The following is a 24595-nucleotide window of genomic DNA, read 5'->3' on the forward strand; positions in this document are numbered from 1 at the left end:
GAGAAACTTGTCAACAGTTTGGTGCCCCTTGTGCATCTTGTGGGACACTTTAAAATGAGTAATGCTTACCATTCCATTATTCACACAAACCTTTCCATGACTTATCGACTGCCTTGCTTGAGGAATAGGTTCACAAAAATAGAGATGAATTAGAATAACGTTGGAGTTGGATTCGAATATGAGCTTCATTAGCAAATGATTTATGGGCAAAATGGATTGTGAGAGCCTCCCAGATGTTTTCAATAGTTTCGCAACTGATAATGAAGGAGAAGATTTCCTTGGTAAAGATGGTGATGAGCTAGGAAATAGTGAGCTGGTTCTATTGAACCCAAAGTTCATGAATGAGATTCACAACTTTGGTGATGAGTTAATCCTTATCAACAGGAACATTAAGAAGGGAAATAAAGGGAAGATAAATGCCAATCACAAATTTCCATAAGCCATGTCTGATGAGGAACAACTTCATCTGACGAAGCTAAAACAAGTAGTTAGTGTGGTCAAGTTTTTCAAAATGGACAGTATTAGTACTGGGAAGGTGTGGGAGGGAAGGGGAAGAAGAGGCGGAAGTTGATAAGGCCATGGACCATGGAAAACTAAGAAGATTGAAGACTTCAATGGAAGATTTAGGAGGCAATGAAACCATGTAAAAGACTTTGGAGAGAATAAGACTTAAGATAATTTACTGGAGGCCTTTGATTGATATCAAAGGTTACAATATATAGGAATACAACTAGGTAAATTAATTAGTTCAATGTATAGGATGTACTCAGTTCAATGTACATGATACATGTACTCCAATAAAGTCTAACTATTTCTAGGAAAATTTGTGGCATTGGCAGGCCTATGGGCCATCTTTGTAACAATAACTCTAATATTATTGTATTGAAGAGGCTTAATTATTGTCATAAGACTTTTTAGCCAAAATGGTCCCTGACATTTGCATAACACGTCACTTTGGTCCCTGAGATTGAAAATCAATATAAATGGTCCCTGAGATTGTCCACCATCTATTATTTTGGTCATTCCGTTAAAAACTTCGTTAAGTGTCCTAGAGCTCTTGGCCGGAAGTTAGGACAATTTTCAAAGCTTCGTAACTCAATCGTTTCTTAACCAAATTCGACCCATAATATATCAAAATGAAGATAAGAAAGTGTAGAACAAGATTATACCAATTTAGAAGCCCAATGGTTGCCGGAGATGGCCAGAAGATAGCCTGAAATGTGACTGGTCCGCGGAAAAACTGGAAAACTTGTCGGAAACTGGGTAAACTTTAAACGTTCATAACTTCTTCAATACTCAATGAAATCGAGTGATTCAAAAACGAAAATCATACTGATCGATGAGATGAAGAGAATGGTATTTTTCTTGACACCTAAATCATTGTGGGTTGGTTGGAAAACGGCTTGAAAGTGGCTAACTCGAGACCAAGATAGCCACTTTCGAGCTATTTTTCGGCCAAACCATGGTGATTTAGCCATCAAGAAAGGTACCATTCTCTTCGTCTCATTGAGGAGTATGATTTTTGTTTTTGAATCACTCAATTTCGTTGAGTATTGAAGAAGTTATGAATGTTTAAAGTTTACCTAGTTTCCGACAAGTTTTTCAGTTTTCCCGCAGACCAGTCACATTTCAGGCTATTTTCCGGCCATCTCTGGAAACCATTGGGCTTCTAAATTGGTATAATCTTGTTCTACACTTTCTTATCTTCATTTTGATATATTATGGGTCGAATTTGGTTAAGAAACGATTGAGTTACGAAGCTTTGAAAATTGTCCTAACTTTTGGCCAAGAGCTCCAGGACACTTAACAAAGTTTTTAACGGAAGGACCAAAATAATAGATGGTGGACAATCTCAGGGACCATTTCTATTGATTTTCAATCTCAGGGACCAAAGTGATGTGTTATGCAAATCTCAGGGACCATTTTGGCTTAGAAGGCTTGTTATAAAGACAAAAACCTTCATGAATTGAGAGACCTCATACTTTTGTCATAATACTCATATGGAAATATTTGGGAAAAAATATCCAACCACTATTTTTTTACATTGAAATCATGTTTTAAACGTATCTAATCCTAAATCATTAGAGCATCTCTAATCATGTTCTCCATTTCAAGTTAAATTTAACTCTTTAAAGCCATTATGGGTTGGTCGAAAAAAATCCCAAAACTCCACCTTGAGATGGAAACCCTTAAGCCCAATATTGGGCTGGGTTAGATAGTGGCGTGGGTGTAGGGTCATGGCCTATGACCATTTTGGAATGTATGGATTTCGTTGTAAATCTAGGTTTCATGTGATAGAGTCGAGATGTTGTAATAATTTGCGAAGTCAGGCGTAAATGAATGGTGGCTCAAGGCTGTCATCGCAACCTATTCCTCGAATTTCGTCGAGGAGGGAGGAGCCTAGCGCCATCGCAAAAAGAGTGCTCATATTACGTCTAATGTTCAATATTCTTATGATGATTATGACTAGGGGTGGTTCGGTATGGGATCCCATACCGAAACCCTTGTCCCGATTCCCAAACCGAAATTTTCTGGAATCGCAATTTCAATACCGATCCCAAACCAAATTTTCGGGAATCCCAAAATGGTTTTGGGCTTTTACATTTGATATATTATGCTTTTGGACTAAAATTCAACCTTTTATATTGAAATTTGGGCTTTTGGGCAGGCTGCCAATCTACCGCCCAATTTGTTGTTGGACTATAATCTGAATCTGTGCATAATAGCATATGTGATCTGCCTATTTAATTTCTACTAATAGCATATGTGATCTGCCTATTCAATTTATACTACACTTGACATGCATGCAATAAAAATAAATTAAGTAACAAATCCAAAAGCAAAAAAAATTAGTTACAAGCCAAGGTTTTAAAATAAATAAAGTAACAAACTCAAAAGCAAAAAATTAGTTACGAGCCAAAGTTTCAAAATAATTAAGTTACAAACCAAAAGCAAAAAAGCAAAGCTTAACGTTTATGAAGATTATTGGCCTCTTTGGCCCCTTCGGCCCTTTGATATTGTTGATGCTTGTGGTTGCTCCCTTCGTGTTGGTACTTGCACTCTTCCCCTTGGTTGAGCCCTTCCCCTTGATATTGATGGTTGAGCCCTTCTCCTTAAAGTGGGTGGTCGTGGAGGTAGTGATTAATTAATTTGATTTTGACATTGAACCTCAACTTGAGATGGTCGAAGAGGTGGAGGTGGAGGTGGCATTTCATTTTCTTGTGTTGTATTCTCCTCACCTCCCAAATTAGCCATGCCTAAAACAATAAACCACAAATTAGATTGAATTATAGTCTAATAGTAATAGATAATAAATACTAAGAAAATAAAAGAGGAAATTAAATTGTTTGCTTACTTTTTTCTAAACATTCAAGCTCCTCATAGAAATATAATTCGTCAAGTGTAGGCTCCTTGTAGAAACAAAATTCTTTTCCTCTAAGCCAATCACTAGTACACACTAAAGCCTCAACGTTTTTAGGTGTTAAGGAAGCTCTAAAAGGATCAACAACTCTCCCACCAAGACTAAAGGCATTTTCACTAGCAACGGTGCATCTAGGAAGGCCCAATACATCCTTAGCAACTTTACTAAGAGTTGGATATTGACCACAATTTCCTTTCCACCAATCCAAAAGATTGAAACCCTCATATGTTAGGCTTTGATATGGATCATTGAAGTACATATTCACTTCATTGGCTATCTCATTTTGTTGTGCCTCCGTTCTCTTTCTTTGGATCTTCTTTGTCATCCTTGAAGCAACATCAATATCTACTATCATACCCCCCCTCCCATGATCTAGTACAACACTTGATCTTTGCTCCACATTTGAGGTAACACTACTACTAGTACTACTACCACTAAGGACCACTCCCTCTTTATATGCATTATACAACTCGGTTACATAGTCTTTAACCCTTACTTTCTCCTCCCTTATTTTGTCACATCCATAGCCGAGCTCTTCTAGATTTGTCTCTAACATATCAAATTTGTACCTCGGGTCAAGTGATTGGGCCACAAGGAGAATAGGATTCACCTTTTCAATGTCACCCCAATATTTGTCAAACTTGAGCTTCATTAAGGTAGCCACACTTTGCAAAGTGGCATTAGAAGCGTTTAAAATTTGTTCTTCTATCTCCACTTGCAAGGCAATCACCGTGCTAAGTATTAAGTGTGACATTGGAGTAAGGGTTACACTCAATGTCAAAGTGGCATCATAAATTTTTTTAAGAAAGTGAGCAAAACTCACCGACCTTTCCCAATCATCCACCTCTGGAAGACCCACCCGCTTGGCCTTTGTTGTCACCCTATCAACCTCTTTCGAGACTTCTTCTTTAAAGTGAGCAATAAAAGAATCACACTCAAATGCCATCTTAGAGAACACTTCTTTAAACTTGAAAGCACTATTAAGCATTTGATACGTGGCATTCCACCTTGTGACAACATCAAAAGGGATACTTGACATCCTATCAAATCTCAACAAGACACAATATTCCCTAAAAGACTTCAACCTTGTCGGGGATGAGTGTATAAACTTCACACAATTTCTTATGGCATCAATCTCCCTACTAGGCTCTGCCATTCCATCCTTAACTATCAAATTGAGGATGTGACAAGCGCACCTCATGTGCAAGTGAGCCCCGTTAAGTAAAAGAGTACCATTTGACTTGAGTCTTCTTTTCATGTATGCAATATCGGTGTTATTTGCACTAGCATTGTCAATAGTAATGCTAAACACATTATCTATGCCTTAATCATTCAAGCAAACCTCTAGACATCTTCCAATATCATCACCTTTGTGAGAAGTAACTTGGACAAAGTTTAGGATCCTTTTATGTAATCCCCAATTAGCGTCCAAAAAATGGGTCGTGATGACCATGTAGTTTATCATTGGAATCGAGGTCCAAGTATCGGTTGTGATACTCACTCTCAAACCCTCAATCACACATTTTATTTTTGCCTTCTTTTCAAAATACAACTCCAAAACCGTCGCTGCCACCTTATGCCTATTAGGAAGTTTGTACTTTGGATTCAAGTCACGAATAAAAGCTCGAAAGTCCTCTTGATCAACCACCCTAAAAGGCATCTTCGCTATTATAATTCACCTCACATATCTCCTATCAAGTCTTTTTTGATTGAAAGTGTGAGTGACAACTGGACCTCTCATCCTCGCTTGTGTCAATGTAGGTTGTTCGAATCCATATTCTCAAAGAGACTAGAACCCGGGCATTTCCTCAAATGTTTAAGAATTCCGGCCGTCCCATGAGTTCTAGGGTGTGTCGGTACTAAGAGTTTGCAATGCTTGCATTCAGCCATGAACAATCTCTCCCCATTATTATCGATGATCGTTACCCTTTTAGCATCGTTCCACGCCGGACTTGGACCCTTTCTCCTATTGCCCTTTTTTCCAAGGAGGACCATCCCATTGTCTCCCTGATTCTTCTACTTCATCTTCCCTCTTTTCTCCCTCTTCCCCTTCTTCTTCTATTTGTTCTAATGCAATATCCTCCTCCACATCCGAATCATCATCCCAACAATCTTCATAATAATCATTATGCAAATAATCTTGAGGTGAAGGAGTGCCTAGTTGAAGGGTACCACTAGGTTGGGTTTGTTTTCGTTTTCCTAGTACCCAGACCATAGGTGTACTAGATTGGCTACTAGACCCGTCCATCCTAACAAATAAAATAACAATGCATATTAATATATCATAACCACAATTCAGCATATATCCAAATTCCAATCAATAAATCACATATCCAATTCAAATGCAATAACATTAACATATTCAATATGTGCAAAGTAAGAGGAAACAATTAAAGAGAATTAAAGAGAATTCATATATATTCATAAAGAGGAAATGAGCTACAACTCTATGATCTTTACATTTCATCACCACACCGTATATGTTTCCAGATATTAACTATTGCATGTACATGCATTATGAGAGAGAGAGAGAGAGAGAGAGAGAGAGAGAGAGAGAATGTTTCCAGTTAGTCATTAGATTTATAGAAGAAAGATATATGTCTACATACATATCTTGCTGTATGTTTTGATGAATATGGTTTATTAGAAAATGATCTATTTGTTATTTTCGAACCGTCTGTTAAAAGAAATTCACATGTTGTATTGAAGATAAGTTATCAATAAAACTGCTACAGGATAGGGAACTGAAAAATACCTTAACCTCATAAGCTGGATTCCCAAATTGGCAATGCTCCTCTTTTGCTTTGTTGTATCGTTTAATTACTGATTTTATGCTGGTAAGAGGATACATTTACGTTAGATACTTATTCGATTTTTGCCAGCTTAGCACAAGAAACATTTGGAATATGTTTTCAAGAATCTGTATATGGACAACAAAAGAAAATTGATATATCATTGTAGCATAATAACATTTTTGACTAACTTTTTAATCCACTTCCTTGCAATCAATATGTTTTGTAAGTTGTTGTTACTGATAAACGTATGGTTTTCATATCTGCTTGCAGACATTGTTGTAGAAGGTATTTTAGAAAACATTTAATTTAGGCTCTCTCCCCCTTTAACCTCTCATTCCCTCTGGACTGTAACCTCTCCGTCGATTCAAAATCCCTAATTCCAAAAGCCCTAATTCAGAAACCTTAATTTCAGAAATTCCTAATTTAGAAATCCAAATTCAAAATATCTAATCGAATTTGAAATCAAACAATTTGTATGAACTTTGGTTCAGTTTATTGCAGGAATTTCTTACCTTTTGCAGTGAGGAGAAGTGCAGATTGAGACCGAGAGCTCGATTCAGGAGCCAAATTTGGGTGTTATAGACAGTGGGTGAATGCGTGATTCAGGTGAGGAGTGAGGACTGAGAGGAATGAGAACTGGTGTGGGTAAATTCGGGATTTAGGCTACGAATATGGGAGGAGAGGCAAATCGGCGAGGAGATACTGAGGTGAGGTTTAGGTCTGAGGTAAGGTGAGTCAATGTCGAGAGACCGAGACAGAGAGAGAGTCAGACACGGGTTGATAACTTTGATTTATATGCAACGGTTGAGATTAAATCTCAACAGAATCCAATGGCTATTAAAATTCTAAATATATATTTAAAAATTAATTAATATATATATTTTTTCGGTTGGGTATGGGATTACCGAAATCCCAAAAACTTGAGACCGATTCCCATATCGAAATTTTCGGGAATTTCGGTTTAGGCATTTTTCGGTTCAGTTTCGGGAATTTTTCGGTTTGGTTTGGGATTTTTTTCCAACCCTAATTATGACCCATTAGAAATACAGTTTTTATTTATTTTAATTATCATAAAAATAATATTAATTAATTATTCGAGCTCCTCACTCACTAGTGACTTTCCACATTTTAAGAGCTCCTAACAATTTAGCTATCCTAAGTAGGGGTGGAAAAAATTCCCGAAAATCCCGAACCGAACCGAAAAAATCCCGATCCCAAACCAAAAATTTCCCAAACCGAAATTCCCGAAATTTTCGAGATGCTATCCCGAACCAATCCCAAAATTTCGGTATGGGATTCGGGATTGGCTTCTCGATATTTCGGGAATCCCATACCAAACCGAAAATATATAATATTAATTATTATATATATTTATACATATATATATTATTCTTTTATAATTGATGCTAGTAGTTTCTAATTCATGCTCAGCAACCTAGAATGCCCTACACCTTGCATATTTTTCATGTTCTGTTTGATATTCATGTGGATTTTATTATTGCTGCTGCCATGGCTGATGATTTCATAAGGCTTGATTCTTTTGTCTCTCAACAGATTGCAAAAAGGGTTTAATTAATTTGAATTTTGACTATGATAAAAAGAGTCAAGCATGCCAGTGTTCAATTAAATGGTAGTGTGAATGAAATGAAATTCCTAGTTCATGAATGTGTTCTTGAATTATATATTTGAAGAACAATTCATAATTTCATATTTCAATTTGGGATTCCCGATTTGTCCCAAAATCCCGAAAATATTTCCGGATTCCCGAAATTTGGGATTCCCGAAAATTTGGTTTGGGATTGGTCTTCAAATTCTCGTCCCGAAAAATTTCGGTTTGGGATTCGGGATACTAGTTTCGGTATGGTATCCCATACCGAACCACCCCTAATCCTAAGAGTATCTTCAAAGAAAATGTAAAAATCCTATGTGGATTGTTTTGACAAAAAAAATATGGTTTTTTTTGGTTCCGAAAGAGATGTCAAAATCTTCTGTGGATCGATTCTCCACTTTGCTGCCAAATTTGAAGACAGTGTCAATTTTTGTTTTAGTTTTATTTAATGTTGAGCTCACATATTTCTTTATTTTTCTTCACTTATTGATCATTTTAGGGTGGTTCTATCCACATACATTTTTACTTCCCACAAACCCCTTGTTAATCTATGTCTTTTAATATTTTTCAATTCATTCGATCCTCATGCTAGAAATTAAAAAGGACGTGTGGGATGTAAAAAAGGATGTGTGTGTAGTACACTTCTGATTAGTGAGAATAGAAGATTTTCAAAATGTTATTTTGCCGTATCAACTGTAAAAATGATATTTGACATCTCCACTAAAGATGGCCTAAGCACGATAGGGAGTGTGATTGAGATGAATTTTTCAAACTTAGGGCTAGTCTGGGATTGCTGTGTTTTTTTTTTTTTTTTAATTTTTTAGAACTACTTCTGCTATGTTTTTTTTTTTCAAAATTGCTTCAATTGTGTTGTGAGAATAAACAACTGTGAATAGAAGCAGGTAAATGTTTGGTTAACTATACTGCTAAAACTATTTTTAGCAAAAAAAGAATAGGATTGTCAATATGAAAGGTATTCGACCTGCCTACAATAATTTTTTTTTCTTTTTCAAAAGCATGTGTATCGTTGCTTCCTTTTCAGCTGTTTTGGACCCATGATTTTGAAGAAAAAAAATTATTTTTTATTTACCAAACACAATTAAGTTCCTATTTTTATAAAATGTTGTTTTTGAAAAAATTTATTCAATCCCAAATGAACCATGATGGTAAGTATTGGTTTAGTACTGATGTGCTTTTATAAAAAGTGGGTATAAAAAAAAGCTGAGCTCAAAAAGGTGTTTGGTAAACACTTAAAAACAACTTATTTTCACAATTTTGGGTGAAAAAAGCTGAAAACGTGAAACAACAAAAATGAGCTTATTCTCACAGCACATCAGAAGTACTTTTTTTTTCAAAGCACAACAATATCAAACCAGCTCTTAGACATCATCTAGAAAGTCCATGCTTTTAAGTACTAGTTTGGTACTGAGGTGTTTTTATAAAAAGTGGGTATTAAAAAAAGCAGAGCTCAAAAATATGTTTGGTAAACACTTAAAAACAGCTTATTTTCACAGTTTTAGGTGAAAAAAAGTTGAAAACTTGAAGCATCAAAAATGAGCTTATTCTCACAGCACAGCAGAAACAGTTTTTTTTTCAAAGCACAATAATACTAAACCAGCCCTAAACCGGAGTTGCAAGTAAACCTAAGACGACCTCGTTATCTTAAGAATAAAACGGGTCCCACAAGGTGCAAGGCCAGTAAAACTACTCTTTGTTATGCTCCCCCACATTTGTCACCGACCCTATGTAACCCTGCATCCCCTTCTTTTTACTTGTACCCTCATCAATTTTAGTTTTCTCAATTATATATTCCTTTAATTATTCACATTTCAGTAATTAAAATTAATTCCTCAAAAAAAAAAAATCATATTAACAGAGGGAAAAAAGAAAAGTAAAATTTCCATTTCCAAAAAAAGAAAAATAATTAATCAAAATTCAATAAAATGAAAAATCGAAAAATCTAAATTAAATAAAATTAGATTTTCTTTTTTGGGTTCCGCCCTTGCCCAATTCTCTCTCCTCTCTCTCTCTTCTCTCTCCCTGCTCCTTCGACCCATCTCTCTTTTTCTCTCTTCCTCTCTATCTCTCTAGAATCTCAGAGCTTCCGTTGGCCATTGTGAATAAGCTCTAGTCTTCGTTGCAGGTTCGTACCACCATTCGATCTATTGGATATCGTTTCCGAGATTCCGTTTTCTGTTCCTTCTGTAATTTTTATTTTGAATTTCGTCGCTCTAGGGTCCATAGGGTTTCTATTTGATCGCGGTCGAAGGGGATTGATTATCCACGATCTTAGTTTGATTGGTTCCGATTTTTGTGGGTTTTTAATTGGGTTGAGTTTCCTGCAATTGGGTTCATCAAAATGGTTCTGACTTTTTAGGGTTTTTGATTAGCAATTTCATGCTTTCAATCTGTTTGGTTTCAATTCAGTTTGGTTTCTTTAAGTATTTGGTAGTTTTGATTTTAGGGTTTATTGGTTTTTGGTTTTTCGGACGTGGGTTTTTGGTTTAGGGAATGGTAACTGATAAGCTGTTTTGTTGCATAGAAAATCATGGAAATTTATGACTAAGTTTAATATTTATTGCGTTTATGTTGCCTTAAGTCTTGATTGCTGTAAAAGTGGCATCCTCTTAGCCATCAGTTGAGCTGAGATTTTTGTTTTGTCAGGCCCCAATTAAATTGATTTTCTTTTTTTTTAAATTTTACGGTCTTCTCATTACATTTACTAGCAACCAGACAGGACAGAAAGGATGATTCAGTTTGTTAAATTTGAATTTGGTTAACATTTCTCCCCTGAAATTCAAAAGTTGTGATGTCTGTTGTTTTATTTATTGGCTCTTTAAGCATTATTGTGTAATTGAGTAAAAGAAAAGTCGCTTGTAGTGTGCACATGCTTCTGTTCGTGCAATTTTGGTCGAAATCCTAATGTGAATAAATTTCTTTGATGGTTGTTTTTCTCGTATCATGTGAGCAGGGTTGGAAAAGTGTGAGGACAGGAGTTTTGGAGTGGAAAATGGCTGGGATTTCTAGTGAAGAGTCTGGACCTGGAAGGTCTATAGAGGGGATTTCAAGTGGGCAGCATTGTCTCTCTGGGGAAGCCTTAGCAGAATGGCGGTCCTCTGAGCAGGTGGAAAATGGAACCCCATCTACTTCGCCTCCTTATTGGGACTCTGACGACGACGACGATGGTGGTATTGTTTTATGCACTACATGTGCTAATTGCCTAGTGTGTTAGAATGTGTATTCCTTTTTTTTCAATAATACCAGGCTTGTGGAAATTTTGAATCAATGGATCAAAAAGATACCAAATCTAGATACCAATGGTTTATAGCTACTATACAGATGATTTTGTTATTTCCAAATACATTTATGTATTTTACTTGAAAATGTGAAATAACCTAGTATACTTTCACAGGCTTCAGTCAGTTTCTTTTTTTTTTTTTTTTTCAAAATCTTATTAAACCTGCCCTTGCATAATTTTACTTTCCTTTTGACTGTACATCTCTGCATGGTATCAGTTTCATAATGTCAGTTTCCTCCCAAATTTCTGATTTGATATACAGGCTTAATTCATCTTTTGGTATATTTCATTTCTAATTACCCTTTCACTCTGCCATGGATTGAAACTTTAGTCTTCCTTTATTTTATTGTAAGAAATAAGAAACTCTACATTTCCCATGTCATTTATTAGTGAGTTTTTCTGCTCTCAAATTTTATTTGGATGATTTGTTAAATGTTCACAAACCTCTTACTTTATAGGGCCAAAGCCGTCAGAGTTATACTGGAAAATATACGTGGAAGATAGAGAAGTTTTCTCAAATTAACAAAAGGGAACTTCGTAGTAATGCTTTTGAGGTTGGCGGCTACAAGTGGTATGAATTCTGAATATGATTAATTTCTGTGCATGTTGAGCATACAAAAATGCTATCACCTTAGTTTGCTTGTTTAGATTGTTCATATTCACCGTGTATGTGGTGAGACATGTATTCTTTCATAGACATCAGTTAGTTTTTATTTTCTTTGTTGTTGGTGCAAAACCAAATCATCCTGACCCCACTTGGTGGGATAAGGCTTTGTTGTTGCTGTTGTTGTTTAGTATTTATTCATGTAGGGGAAGGATATGCCCCTTGAACAAAATTTTTACATGGACACGCTGTCATAAAGTTGTGATTTGAATGCTTGTAGGACAGAGAATGGCTGTTTGAAAGATTTGTGTAACTAGTATAACATGTACTGTATTTTTAATTTTTGGCTCCGGCGAATTGATAATCATTGAGTCCTCCTTTTTCCAGACAACACATGCAAAGAGAACCACCAATAATTAGTTAAGTAATTAGCGGAACTATTACAGACTGCTTTTCCTCTTCCTTATGCTTAACAGTGAATGTATTTGACATACCATGTAATGCTCTAATCATGGGCGGTTATATTTTGCAAACCTATTGGGGGTACATCTTCAGGATTCCTTTTGTACCCACCAAGGGAATGTAGCCTGAATTCATTTCTGAAGGGTTGCATAAGTGCTGCAGTGTGAGAAATGTATATGTCCACGAGACATAGTTATCCTTTAAGTTTGGCGCATATTTGCTGATAGATGCATGTGGCTTGGGCAAACAGTCATCATAAGATGAGTTAGTTTTGAAATTTTTGTTGTGGCAGGTATATCTTGATCTATCCCCAGGGTTGTGATGTTTGCAACCATCTCTCTTTATTTCTTTGTGTAGCTCATCATGACAAACTTCTTCCAGGTGTGTTATTGTTTCCTTTGTTGAGTTATCTTGATTATCAATTTTGTTTGGGGTATAATTATGGAATTTCTTGTTTGTCTGTCTACCAGGTTGGAGCCATTTTGCTCAGTTTACTATAGCTGTGGTAAATAAAGACCCTAAGAAGTCGAAATATTCTGGTTGGTTGGTTAATCAGTATTTTTTTTTGTTTGTTCCAGTGGGTTCTTAATTTATCCATTACCAAGTTTGAGTATGCGTAAAACTTTTGTAGATACATTACATCGCTTTTGGAAGAAAGAGCATGACTGGGGATGGAAAAAATTCATGGAGCTGTCAAAAGTATATGATGGGTTTATTGATGCTGACACTCTTATAATAAAGGCGCAAGTCCAAGTCATCAGGTGCTCTATGATTGTTTAAGCTCTAATTTGATTTATTGAAGAACCAATCTTGTATTTTTGACTTATAATCGGAAAAAGAGTATCATAGTTAGGTCTCAACATAACCACATGTTTTGCAATTCAAGGACACGTTATAGCTAAGAATGCACTATACATTGTCTATTGAAGGGAATCCACTTCTTATGGATTTTTATTTATTTAGTTTTTACTTTTTATTTATAGTTTTTTGTAAGTTACTGTCTCCTCTGTTTTGATATTGAAGTGCATCCTCTTATGTTGTCCTATTTTGTTTTTAAATCCAGCTTTACGATCAAGCTCCCCATTTAAACTCACACTTTGACCTTTGGTGGCTGAATATTGTTTTGGCATTTATCATGTTGCTTTCGGTGTTTTCATTTGCATGGACTTTATTCGTCTTTGTAAGCATTCCTATTCTTTGCTTCTTGTTTTGTAGGGAGAAAGCAGACCGGCCCTTTCGCTGCCTTGATTGTCAATATAGGAGAGAACTTGTTAGGGTATACTTGACAAATGTAGAGCAAATTTGCCGTCGTTATGTGGAAGAGAAAAGAAGTAGACTCGGAAAGTTGATAGAGGATAAAGCTATATGGTCAAGGTATGTCTTTGATTTTGGAACTTCTATCATGTTACTGTTTGGAATGATCACGACTGAGTTATCTATACAATTCCCTATTTTGGAAGACATAATGTTTTGAGCTTACCTTTACTGTGCTTTATGGTTCTTGTAAATGTGACTTGGTATGAATTTAATGAAATTTTTGCTATCTGCTGGACTTTTAGTAACATGGTCACTTGGGTTCATGTGTGTTCTTGGATGCATGTATGTCTGCATATGTTTGTACATTTATTCACTTACTGGTTACTTGGTTAGTGGTTACATGTAATTGATTTCTTGATAACATTTCCTTTGATGTGGTTGCAGCTTCTGCTCCTTCTGGGTGGGAATTGAACAAAATGTTAGGCGTCGTATGTCAAGGGAGAAGATGGATGCAGTCCTGAAAGTAGTTGTTAAGCACTTTTTTATTGAGAAAGAAGTCACATCTACGTTGGTAATGGACTCATTGTATAGTGGTTTAAAGGCTCTTGAAGGCCAAACTAAGTCGAAGAAAAGTAATGTCAAACTATTGGATACTGAAGAAGTGCGAGCGCCAATTGTTCGTGTAGAGAAGATATGTTTGTATTGGTGGATGATGTTCTGATGCTACTTGAGAGGGCTGCCTTGGAACCATTACCTCCAAAAGATGAGAAGGGTCCTCAAAATCGTACAAAAGTGAGTAGCTAACATCCTATACTAAGCAATGATGTTTGGTTGGTTGGTCTGATGCGTTTAAATCTCGGTTGTTGGTTGTGTGGTATAGAGGATTCAATTCCTTTTTTCTTTTTTTTTTGTAGATATTTCATATTGTCAGCTACATTTATGTTCAGGGTATTGGAAAATCATTATCCGGTTAGGAAAAGACTTGTCTAACAACAAGAAGTTCGTTTCAACCTAGGATTTTTGGTTTACAGTTCTTTCTACCTTCTGACCATAAAAGGAAACTCTATACCCTTTATTCCCACAATGCTTGTCCAGAATTATGCTTCTCCTCACTGCTATCGGAAATGTGGATACATTGAAAGCCATTATTCTCTGTATAAATTTTAGTAGTCTAGTATATCTTGATATCTAGCAGCGCTGTTCGCTGTTCACTGTTCACTGACTGGTTAACTCACTGTTCAAGGTTTTTGTTGTTCTAGTCAAAACTCATTCGAAGGGCTAAGATCAATATGTTCTAGTCTCACTTCAAGCCTTCAAGGGAGTGCAAAATTAATATGAATAGGAATTTAGTAGGTTTTGTAGCAAATAAAGAACATATTATAGCTGTTGGTGAGGATGTGTAATATATGTTTAGTTTCCACTCTTTTAACTGCATGATTTCTGAACAATCATTCTGCTATTCCATCAGGATGGAAATTCTGGAGAGGACTTCAACAAAGATTCTATTGAGCGGGATGAAAGGCGTCTTACGGAATTGGGTCGTAGGACTGTAGAAATATTTGTCCTTACTCATATTTTCAGGTGTTCTATTAGTCCTAATATATTCTTTTCTTGTTTATGTAATATTTGAAGATTGTCCCTTGGCCTTCTTTATTTTAAATCAGTTGCGAATTCTACTGCATATATATTGTGGGTATGTTTCATACTAAATGGTAGGATACTTATGGTTTATGATTTTATCTGTTAGTGAAAATTTTGGTTGGTAATGGATATGGGTCCTTATTATTGTGCTATCATCAAATTTTCATTTATATATTTTCTTTCATAGGACGTGGCATGCCATGTGTCTTTTAGGATTGTGGTTCCTGGTATACTACACAAATTGAAATAGGTAGAGTTATGATGAATGATTCATTCAAGTACTTTTAACTAAGCTGCTGCCTTGTGGCTGGAATTAAAAATGATGTAATTTAGATCATCGCCCATGTACCATAAGGGATTTTTGGATCCTGCACTATGAGTACACATTAAGAAATAAGATATGGATTTTCATTGTTGATAATTTTTTTGCAAATTATTGCATATTATCTAGTTAATGATATCTCCTTGGTAATGTGGAATGGCTTCATAGTTAGAATCTTTGCCTAGTGAAAATAACAGTTCTTTTTCGTTTTGGGCTTATTTTACCTTGTAACAGGTTAAGAGTGCACATTTGGCGTTCTAATGAAGTTAGCAATTTTTTATTAGTGGAATTCAAGTATTTACATTTTGGATTATGAATATTCCCTTGGTGGATGATTGTTGATAATTTCGGAATTTGGACTATGAAAACCAATTGTACATCACTCTTTTCAACAGTCACGTGATAATCATATTTACTTGCCTATTCTTATTGATGGTGCCATTCTTTGTCCTATTTACATGCAGCAACAAATTGAAGTTGCTTATCATGAATCTGTTGCATTGAAGAGGCAAGAGGAACTCATCCGTGAGGAAGAAGCAGCATGGCTGGCTGAAAGTGAGCAGAAGGCAAAGCGAGGAGCTACTGAAAAGGAAAAGAAGGCAAAGAAAAAACAGGTTTGATTCTGTTCTATGTAATATCTTGTTTAGAATGTAAATGCGACTTTTCAGAGTAGTTTAGAGGATTATGATATTCCGAACCGGCCTATTAATGTGAATCAGCAGTGAGTATAACACCATATGCCTCAACAGTTGTCAGCTGAAATGCTGTATTTGTTGATGACATATTAATTCCTTTCCTCTCATTCAAAAACACCAAACGGTTAGTTAGTAGCACAATAATTTTTAGGATTACTATGTGGGAAAAAGCAGCTTCATGGGAATTAAATGTTTTTCTAGTAGCCTTTATTGGAATGGATATGTTTAGGAATGTTGCCAAGTCTATTTCCATGGATACTGGCCAATTCTATTTCCATGGATACTGGATAGGGTGCGTGTCTTTCTGAACAATGTTATCTTTTGGCTTCATTTTGTTCATATATTGCCACTTTGAAGACGAGACTGCCATGTGGGATCCATTTTTAACTAATCTTACCTTCTAATCTTCTATTTGGGTCTTTTAGATAGTTGAAAAAATTATCTTCCCACTCTAGGGTGGAAACGATAATCTATTATATGATGCTACTTTTTTGTTAACCTTAGTTGAAATTGAAACCACTGCAATAAGGAGAAAGGGTTATTAGTTGCATTTGTCAAAAGTGTTTCCTTATTTTTCCCATTGATTGCTCACACACCTCCCTTGGCTTATTTTCTACAGGCTAAACAGAAAAAGAACAACCGGAAGGTTAAGGACAAAGGGAGGGAGGAAAGGCCCGATGTAGTAGCACAAGAGAAACAAGAACACCCTACTGAAGAAATGAAAGACTACACACGGGATGAAGAACAACCTGTACTTGAAAAGCCAGATACACTGGAAGATGTATCTGATGTGTCTGATTCAGTGGATGGTGTTGCTGAAGTACCTCCGCTTGATTCTGAAGACAGAGATGCTGGTCCAATAAATTGGGATACCGACGCATCAGAAGTCCATCCTCTCACAGAAGCTAGTAGCAGTGGTATTACTGTACTGTCATCCTTGCAAAACGGAGTATCTGAAAGAAAGAGTCAATCTGTGATGGACGATAGTTCCTCAACATGTTCTACAGATTCTGTACCATCAGTGGTAATGAATGGGTCATATAAGGGGAACTCATTATCTAGCTGCAACAACCAGAAATCTCCTAGCAGGTAAATATATAGCTTACATATCGTGCTCTGAACTTGATTATACAAGGCTCTTAACCAATGTACTGAATTCAAATTTGCAGGGGGAAACACCAACGCACCAAGGCAACAAGTGACGGGAACAGTTGGCCAAACGAGACAGAAAGTCAGCCTTCTGGGCCTGTAGCGGATGCAGGATATCAGAATGATGCTTCTGGAAGTAGTAGTAAGGCGGGTGAATCGGAGTCAGAGCCTGCTGTTCACTCATTGAAGGATCGGATTAAATGGCTGGAGCAGCATGTCGTTAAGAAGGTGGGTATTTTTTTTTTTTTTTTTTTCTGTAGAATTTTTATGGTGTCCACCTAGTTTTGAAGAGTTTGTTGCTGTTGTTGGCCCATCACTTGTATTTTTAACACCATAATTTGTTTAAGTCAGTGTCCTCAATGTTTCCTCTTGCATCTGGAATATTTTCATTATTCCTTGCTATCCCTAAACCCTAAACTTGTCAGCATTAATTGCAATTTCTTTTATTTTTATTTTTTATTATCCATGAGTGACATAATTTTTTTGCACGTGGTGTATAACAGGAGGAAGAAGTTGTATCTCTGCAGAAAAAATTGAGTATCAATGATGGGGTTGATTTAGAAAGACCTTTGAAAGACAAGACACCAGCAGTAACATCCTCTCCTGGAAGCCCTTCTAAAGATGTGCCCCTGAATGGTCCACCAAAGTCAGAGAGCCAGAGTAGTGCTGTTGTAGAATCTATTCCACTTAGAAAAGGATCCTCAAGTGGTGCACAACAGACTCTGAGAGTGGTACCTTTGACTACTTCACCGCAGAATAATGGCATGTCCAAACCTCAGACTCAGAAGCCTACTACTCCAAAACCAGCTGAAAAAGCCATGGCACAGCAAATGCCTGTAATGTCTAGGCCTTCCAGTGCTCCTCTTGTTCCTGGTCCAAGGCCTACTTCTACTGTTGTGCCTACAGTTCAAGCTCAAACTGCTCCTCAGCTTGCCCGTTCAGTAAGTGCAGCTGGCCGGTTGGGGCCTGATCCATCGCCAGCAACTCATAGTTATGTTCCCCAGTCGTATAGAAATGCCATACTGGGTAACCATGTTGCTTCAGGTTCAACTGGTCTCGCACATACTAACTCCCCAAGTTCGGGAGTGAGCCCATCCCCAGTATACTCTCAGTCACCAGCCTTGGTATCTGCTCCAATGTTCTTACCTCGGAGCTCTGATATGATGGACCCAAGCCCAGTTAAGGCAGGCTTCCCGTTTGGCATGGTGACGCGGGATGTGTTGCATAATGGACCCCAGTGGATGGATAATTGTCAACGGGAATCGAGCGAAGGCATGAACTATGATCCCTCCTCCTTGCTTAATGATCAAAATTTCGATTACTTCCATCCTTTACATGGCGGGCAAAGGGAACACTTGTCTACTGAGTTCCCAGCCTGTACATCTGGGCGCCAGACCCAGGGTGTATCGGCAGATGAGTTCCCACACCTTGATATCATCAATGATCTGCTTGATGATGAACATGGCTTTGGTGCAGCTAGAGGAAGCTCTGCCTTTCACTCCTTCGGTAATGGGCCAAGTAACTTAAATCGGCAGTTTTCTTACCCTGGCGATTTGGGCATATCTAATGACATGGGATCTGCAACCAGCTCATGTAGGTTTGAGAGAACACGGAGTTACCAAGATGATGGGTATCAGAGGGGCTACACACTAGGGGGCCATTTCGAACCACTTAGGGAATTTACTCCGCAAGCTGGTTCGCTACCTTATGTGAATGGGCCACTTGATGGGTTAGTTCCTAACCAGTGGGCAATGGCTGGTTCTGATCTATCTCAACTTGGCATGAGGAACACAGAACCTGATGGTTACCCATACTACAATCCAGAATATTCGAATATGGCATGCGGGGCGAATGGTTACACCGTATTCCGGCCATCTAACGGACAGTGAAAGAGAATGAATGAACGATGGAGCCTGCCCGCAAACTAGTGGGTCACTGTCCGTTGTAATAATGTATTCGACGAAATTGCTGGGTCATTACATTTGGAGTGAGGTTGTAATCTTTTCCATAAGAAAACATTTTGTAAAGAGTGTTTCTTCCACCCCTTTCTTAAGTTAGAAATGAAGGCTTGGTTTATATCCTGGGGTTTCACGGTTCTCGGTTGAAGAAGCAGGCATTCAAACTTTTTCTCTTAAACACTTTATGGTCCCACCGTATTGAGTGAAAGTTTTTTACTACTGTGATGTTGTCCCGAAGTATCAAGCTCGTATTCGCTACGTGCCTCGTTCTCTCGGTTGCGTCATGCTCCCGGCACACAATTTCCGGCAGAGCCACAACGGATTCGAACAAATACAAACCATTGAAAAGAGTACATGGTTTAAACATTGACTACTAGTTGTCAACATTGCATACCATTGGCAGGACTATTGACAAAAGCTTGTTCGGGTCAAAATTAAATTAATAGGTCTCATTTGAGGAGAGATTTCTACCACGTACCTATTTTCTTATGTCGTTTCTCTTCTTTCATCACGTGAGAGAGAGATGAGAATAGTGAACCGGCTACACTCAAGATTTTGCCCTGTTTAAATATTACTTCATGTGAAAAGTTTGACAATCTCTTCTGTGATGAGGTGTTGAAGAAAGAAACAGTTATGTTTTAATTTATCCCCATCGGAGAGAGTAGTCCCTTTTGGAATGGATTTTTTTAACCTATCGTAATGGATGACTCCAGAGTTTGTTTTATGTCCAATAGTGTCGAGTCCCAGGAACTTTCCTATACCACTAAACGATTTGGACTATATTCATATATCACGTATTTATTGGATTTTCTTTTAGGATAACTAATGAAAAATGCTTGAAAACTTTGAGTTTTAACGATAGTACTAGGATTGACTTTTTAGTGTAAAAATGTGGTTTTTCATTAAAGTGAACAGTATTGGAAGTTTTTCGTTAAAGTTCCTATTTTTTTTTTTTAATAGCGGAAACACAATTATGTTGTATTATTTTATGTGTTACTATAAGAATAAATGATATGCATATCATTTAATCTAAATCCAAATATTATAATCTAAACGGAATAGAATGTCGTGTTTTGAGTACACGAAAAAACTGCTGACATTTTTCTCATATGACATAAATTAACCAATGAATGAAGGTACTAGCAAAAGTAATAAGTAAAAATAAGAAACAAAGAAATTATACTTAACTGCTAAAAGAAAAGCAGCAAGTACGGTTGAAAATTCAATTGAAAATTAACACGTTTCTAAACAAATGAAATTGAAAACTATGAGAAAGAAACACCACTATCCCAACGGACCAGTCCAAGTACCAAAGCTCGATCTTTGAGGCTCTATTCGGATTTCGGTAGATGTGGAGACTTTACCCAAGAAAAGGGTAACACAATAAAAAAAAAAAAAAAAAAAAAGGATTCCAACTCTACTGATTGACCCAACTGACTAATTTTCTAGACACAAAGCTAACCTGATTGGGACTCACAAGATGGCTCATCAAGGCCCTTAATCTACTAACAATTTTTTTTAGAAATCATTTTGTAACTAGGGGTCAAGACACAGTTGGGTGCCTGCGGATGACTGAAGTGCCCGCCAAACCGCCTGAAATGCACAAAAACGCTGACGCCAAGTCAGCTCCTATGAGAGGTCGAAGATGATCGTTGATGTGAGGAGTTTGGAGAAGGGTGGATGTGTGGGTAGGACGGATCTTTTAGAGATTGTGTGTGAGGATTCTTTTGCGGGCCATTGTTTTTTATTTTTTAGGTCATTAAGGTGACGTTGGTTCAAGTTTTTAATTCTTTAATTGTTTAAGCACGTGTTCATTTGTGATTGTGCACTTGTTCATTTCAGTGAGACTCATTTCTTCTTTCAACAATTAAACATTATTAAAACAAAGGAAAACTAATGAAAATAGCTTGAAAACTTTGAGTTTTAACGATAAGGACAAAATAAAGGGTAAAGTGAATAGTATCATGATTGACTTTTTAGTGTAAAAATATGATTTTTCGTTAAAGTGAACAGTATTATGAGATTTTCGTTAAAACTCCCTAAAAAACAATGGACAAGCATACGTGAAGGGGAAAAAACACATCATCAAAGACCCGTAACAGTAACACTGCTTAAAAACAACGTATTAATTGTACAAGTTTGAGGCTTTGACAAGGAAGGGTGGACAGCAAAACCTTGGGATTAAGCTCACGTTTTCTTCCTTAATCTTTAGTTAAATGGTTTGATGACCTATTCAATTTTGTTGAACTGTACTTGGAGACTAAAAGAATGAATAAAAAAAAGAAAAAAAACCAGCAGTCAACAGTCAAATTCCTCCAAATCAATAAAATAATAACAAAGTTCCCCCATGGTTTTAGCTACAAATAACACAGCACTCCCCTCATGAAATTATTATAAATACGTGCGACGTATCTGAGTGCTAGGGGTGAGAGGAAAATCAGATTCCAACCGATTTCAAGCCCAAATATTCTAAACATTTCAACCGATTCAAATTCGAAACCCGAAATATTATACCATACGTAAGAAATATCATGGGACTTGTAAACATTAATGCTTTGGCTGTGCTGCTGCTGCTGCTTTGTCTTGCACACGTACATCCCAACGAAGCTAGCAGGATTCTCTATGCCCACAGGCAAGAGCTCAGCCTGCAGTCTCTTCAAAGAGGCGACCTGCCTCCTGATGACTCCTCTAAATGCACCTACATTCCCAGCACCGGCGGATTGGGCTGCCCACTCAAGGTCAAGAACTATGCAGGCCATCGTCTGCAACATCATCACCATGCTTCTGTTTACCCTCGTCACATGGTTCCATTTGGTGTTGCTGCCAATATTCATAAGTAATTAATTTCTCTTTTTATTTCCACATAACTTTTCGGCCTTCGGCTAACGATCAAATGTAAAAGTTGATTTATTCTTTGTAATAGAAAAGACCCTTTAACTAATCTGTTAATTAACCATGCTAATTATATGAATATTCTACTTAATTAAGATGGTTTTGCTATTGGTTTGTATTTAGTTTACTTGCTCTCTAACCGCGGCCGCCACCGCCTGCCTATCTCTATCAAATCTCTTGCACCAGATATTCTTGATGCGTGTGTGCCAATTTTTAATTTTTGTCACGCAATTCACTAGGTTATAGGTATCCATTTAATTCATTAATTTATAAAACCCTAATAAGCTTAAAAAGTTAAAGACAATACTACCATTCCACCCAAAGTGCCCAGTGAAACATACCACTTCGACTAAAAAAAAAAAAAAAAAAAACATACCACCTACTTGGCCCACCCTCTGCGGCCTAACCTCCGCGATTCCATCCACCACCCCCTTCTACGAACCACTCATGATCTCCTCTTGTTCCCACACGCCCCCCGTCCTCCGAGACCCATCCCCACCCAAGGTCGACCCGGATCTGTGACGTCAGTAATGAAAAAAATAAAAGAGAGAGAATGAGAGAGGAGAGAGGAATGGGGTGAGAGGAGGGAGACCAAGGGTAAAACAACAAAATGATGTTGCATGTAATTATTATAGTGCCCAAATTTTTTATTTTGTTCAATTTTGATGAGAAAGTTAAAATGATAATTTTCTGAAGTTCTGGTCGAAAAATATGTTTTTGTAAATAAGTAGGTTAGACATCTTCATTGAAGGACGAATAAAATCATGAAATTGTAGCCTGAAACTCTACTGTTCTGTTTTTTATTTTTTTTGCATTATGGCCTGATTACCATGTTTGAATTACGAAGTTTAGGGTCAATTTTGGGGATCAAGTATACCTTGGGAAACAAACAAGAAAAAATGGTTTGGCAAGGCAGAAAGAAAAATGTGGTCTCAAGCTGAACATGCTTACTGTCGGGCGGCCTTTCTTTGACCGGAGCTAGAATTAGCTAGTGGCCAAATCTCCAAAAGTACCACTGAAAATTATTAGTGTAATTATATAATCGATCAAATCTTTGTTAGCACAAAACATGCTTATTACCTTAATATTAGATAAATAGAGGAAACTGGGATATTTTAGTTTTCTTATTCAAGAGATTAAGAGAGCGAGAGTTTAATAATGAATGACGCGCGATTTAAGTGTCATTAACATTCATGTTAAGAAGGTTCAAACTGGAACATTTTTTTAGGGATCCCTGGACAATTTTAAACTGTCCTCTTTAAAACGAGAATGGAGGACACTGGCATACTAGACTTAGAGTTAGAATTGGTCCATTTAAATCATAGAGGACAAGTTTTAGCTGATCTACATCTTACGACTTTTGTAGCAGTAATATGTTTTGATAAGATAAAAGTTAGGGGGAGATTAGTTACTCTCATCACTAGAGTCAAGGTGTTTGGGTTAATATTTGAACATTGGACCTGGATGAAGGAAAGCCCAAGAATGCCAACTAAAAAGAGACTTGCCCGAAACCCAGCACCAAGCACAAAGGCAAAGTGAAGCCTTCTCAGCCAAGATACAAGCCACGTGCTTACCATTGAAGTGACAAGTGATGAAGACTAACCTACTACCAGCCAAGGAACACTTTCTAGTGGCATTCCAAGTAAAAAGCTGATGACTCACTACCCTCCAAGTACTTTCGGGTAAGAGCAAAGTCACCGCAGTTGGGTTAATTGGCCTATAAAATGAAGAAGAGGCCCCAGAGACAAAGACATTCAACCAATCAAACAAACAAACATACAAACTTTGCTCTCAAGCCAGATTTACATTCAAAAGTTGAAATCAACCCAGATTCAGTCCTTTTTAGCAACAAGCTATCTCTTGTCTAGTTTAAAGCTCTGCTATCTCCCTTAGTGGCATAGTATCGATTCCCTTGTGTAAACTTGTTTACCATCCATCACTTTTTAGCATATAAACCCCTGTTAATTCAAGGAGAAGTGATTGCAAGAGGTTCAACCTTGACAGACAAGGTGAAATCTTGCCCGACGCTCTTTGTTTGTTTTCTAAATTTGTAGATCTATTACTTAATGCATTTTCTAGTATGTATTCGAGTCATTTCCATCAGTTTTCCTATCTTAAGAATTTCATTTGCATCTGGATCTAGTTAGTTTAATGGATATGTTATCATTAAAATCAATCAAGAACCAAGCAAACGGCTTAAAGGGGCCTAGACTCACTTCATTTGAACATACAAGACTATGAACTAAATGTCCTTATTTCCAAGGCAAGAAAAAGAACTTAATGTGGACTTAACCTATCCATGACAACCCTTTGATAACAACAAGTCCAAGTAACATGGGGCACAAGTAATTGACTAAAAACACTCTTGTTCTACATCTGCTATATTGAGATAGCAGTGGCACGCCTAGCATTTAGTTAGTTTTGATTGTGAGCCTCAAGGCCTACACCTAAGGCCCTACAAAAGCACATTTCAGAACTAACTTTGTCCTCTT

The 24595-nt window shown here is 37.0% G+C and overlaps 1 protein-coding gene across 1 annotated transcript; it reads left to right on the forward strand.

The window, feature by feature from the left end:
- Positions 1-9819: 9819 nt before the first annotated feature.
- LOC103963666 (TNF receptor-associated factor homolog 1a) lies at positions 9820-19331 on the forward strand. The gene is given in 16 exon segments (XM_048584234.1): positions 9820-9968; positions 10797-11013; positions 11582-11604; positions 11606-11694; positions 12482-12570; positions 12660-12728; positions 12821-12950; positions 13405-13563; positions 13891-14132; positions 14135-14238; positions 14915-15027; positions 15644-15674; positions 15874-16023; positions 16724-17193; positions 17274-17481; positions 17757-19331. Coding segments are annotated over 15 exon segments (3441 nt in total). The 5' UTR covers positions 9820-9968; positions 10797-10835; the 3' UTR covers positions 19143-19331.
- The last annotated feature ends 5264 nt before the right edge of the window (positions 19332-24595 follow it).

The sequence above is a fragment of a genome, unplaced genomic scaffold (assembly GCF_019419815.1).
Source record: "Pyrus x bretschneideri cultivar Hongxiangsu unplaced genomic scaffold, Pyrus_bretschneideri_v1 Contig21, whole genome shotgun sequence".
NCBI lineage: Eukaryota > Viridiplantae > Streptophyta > Magnoliopsida > Rosales > Rosaceae > Pyrus > Pyrus x bretschneideri.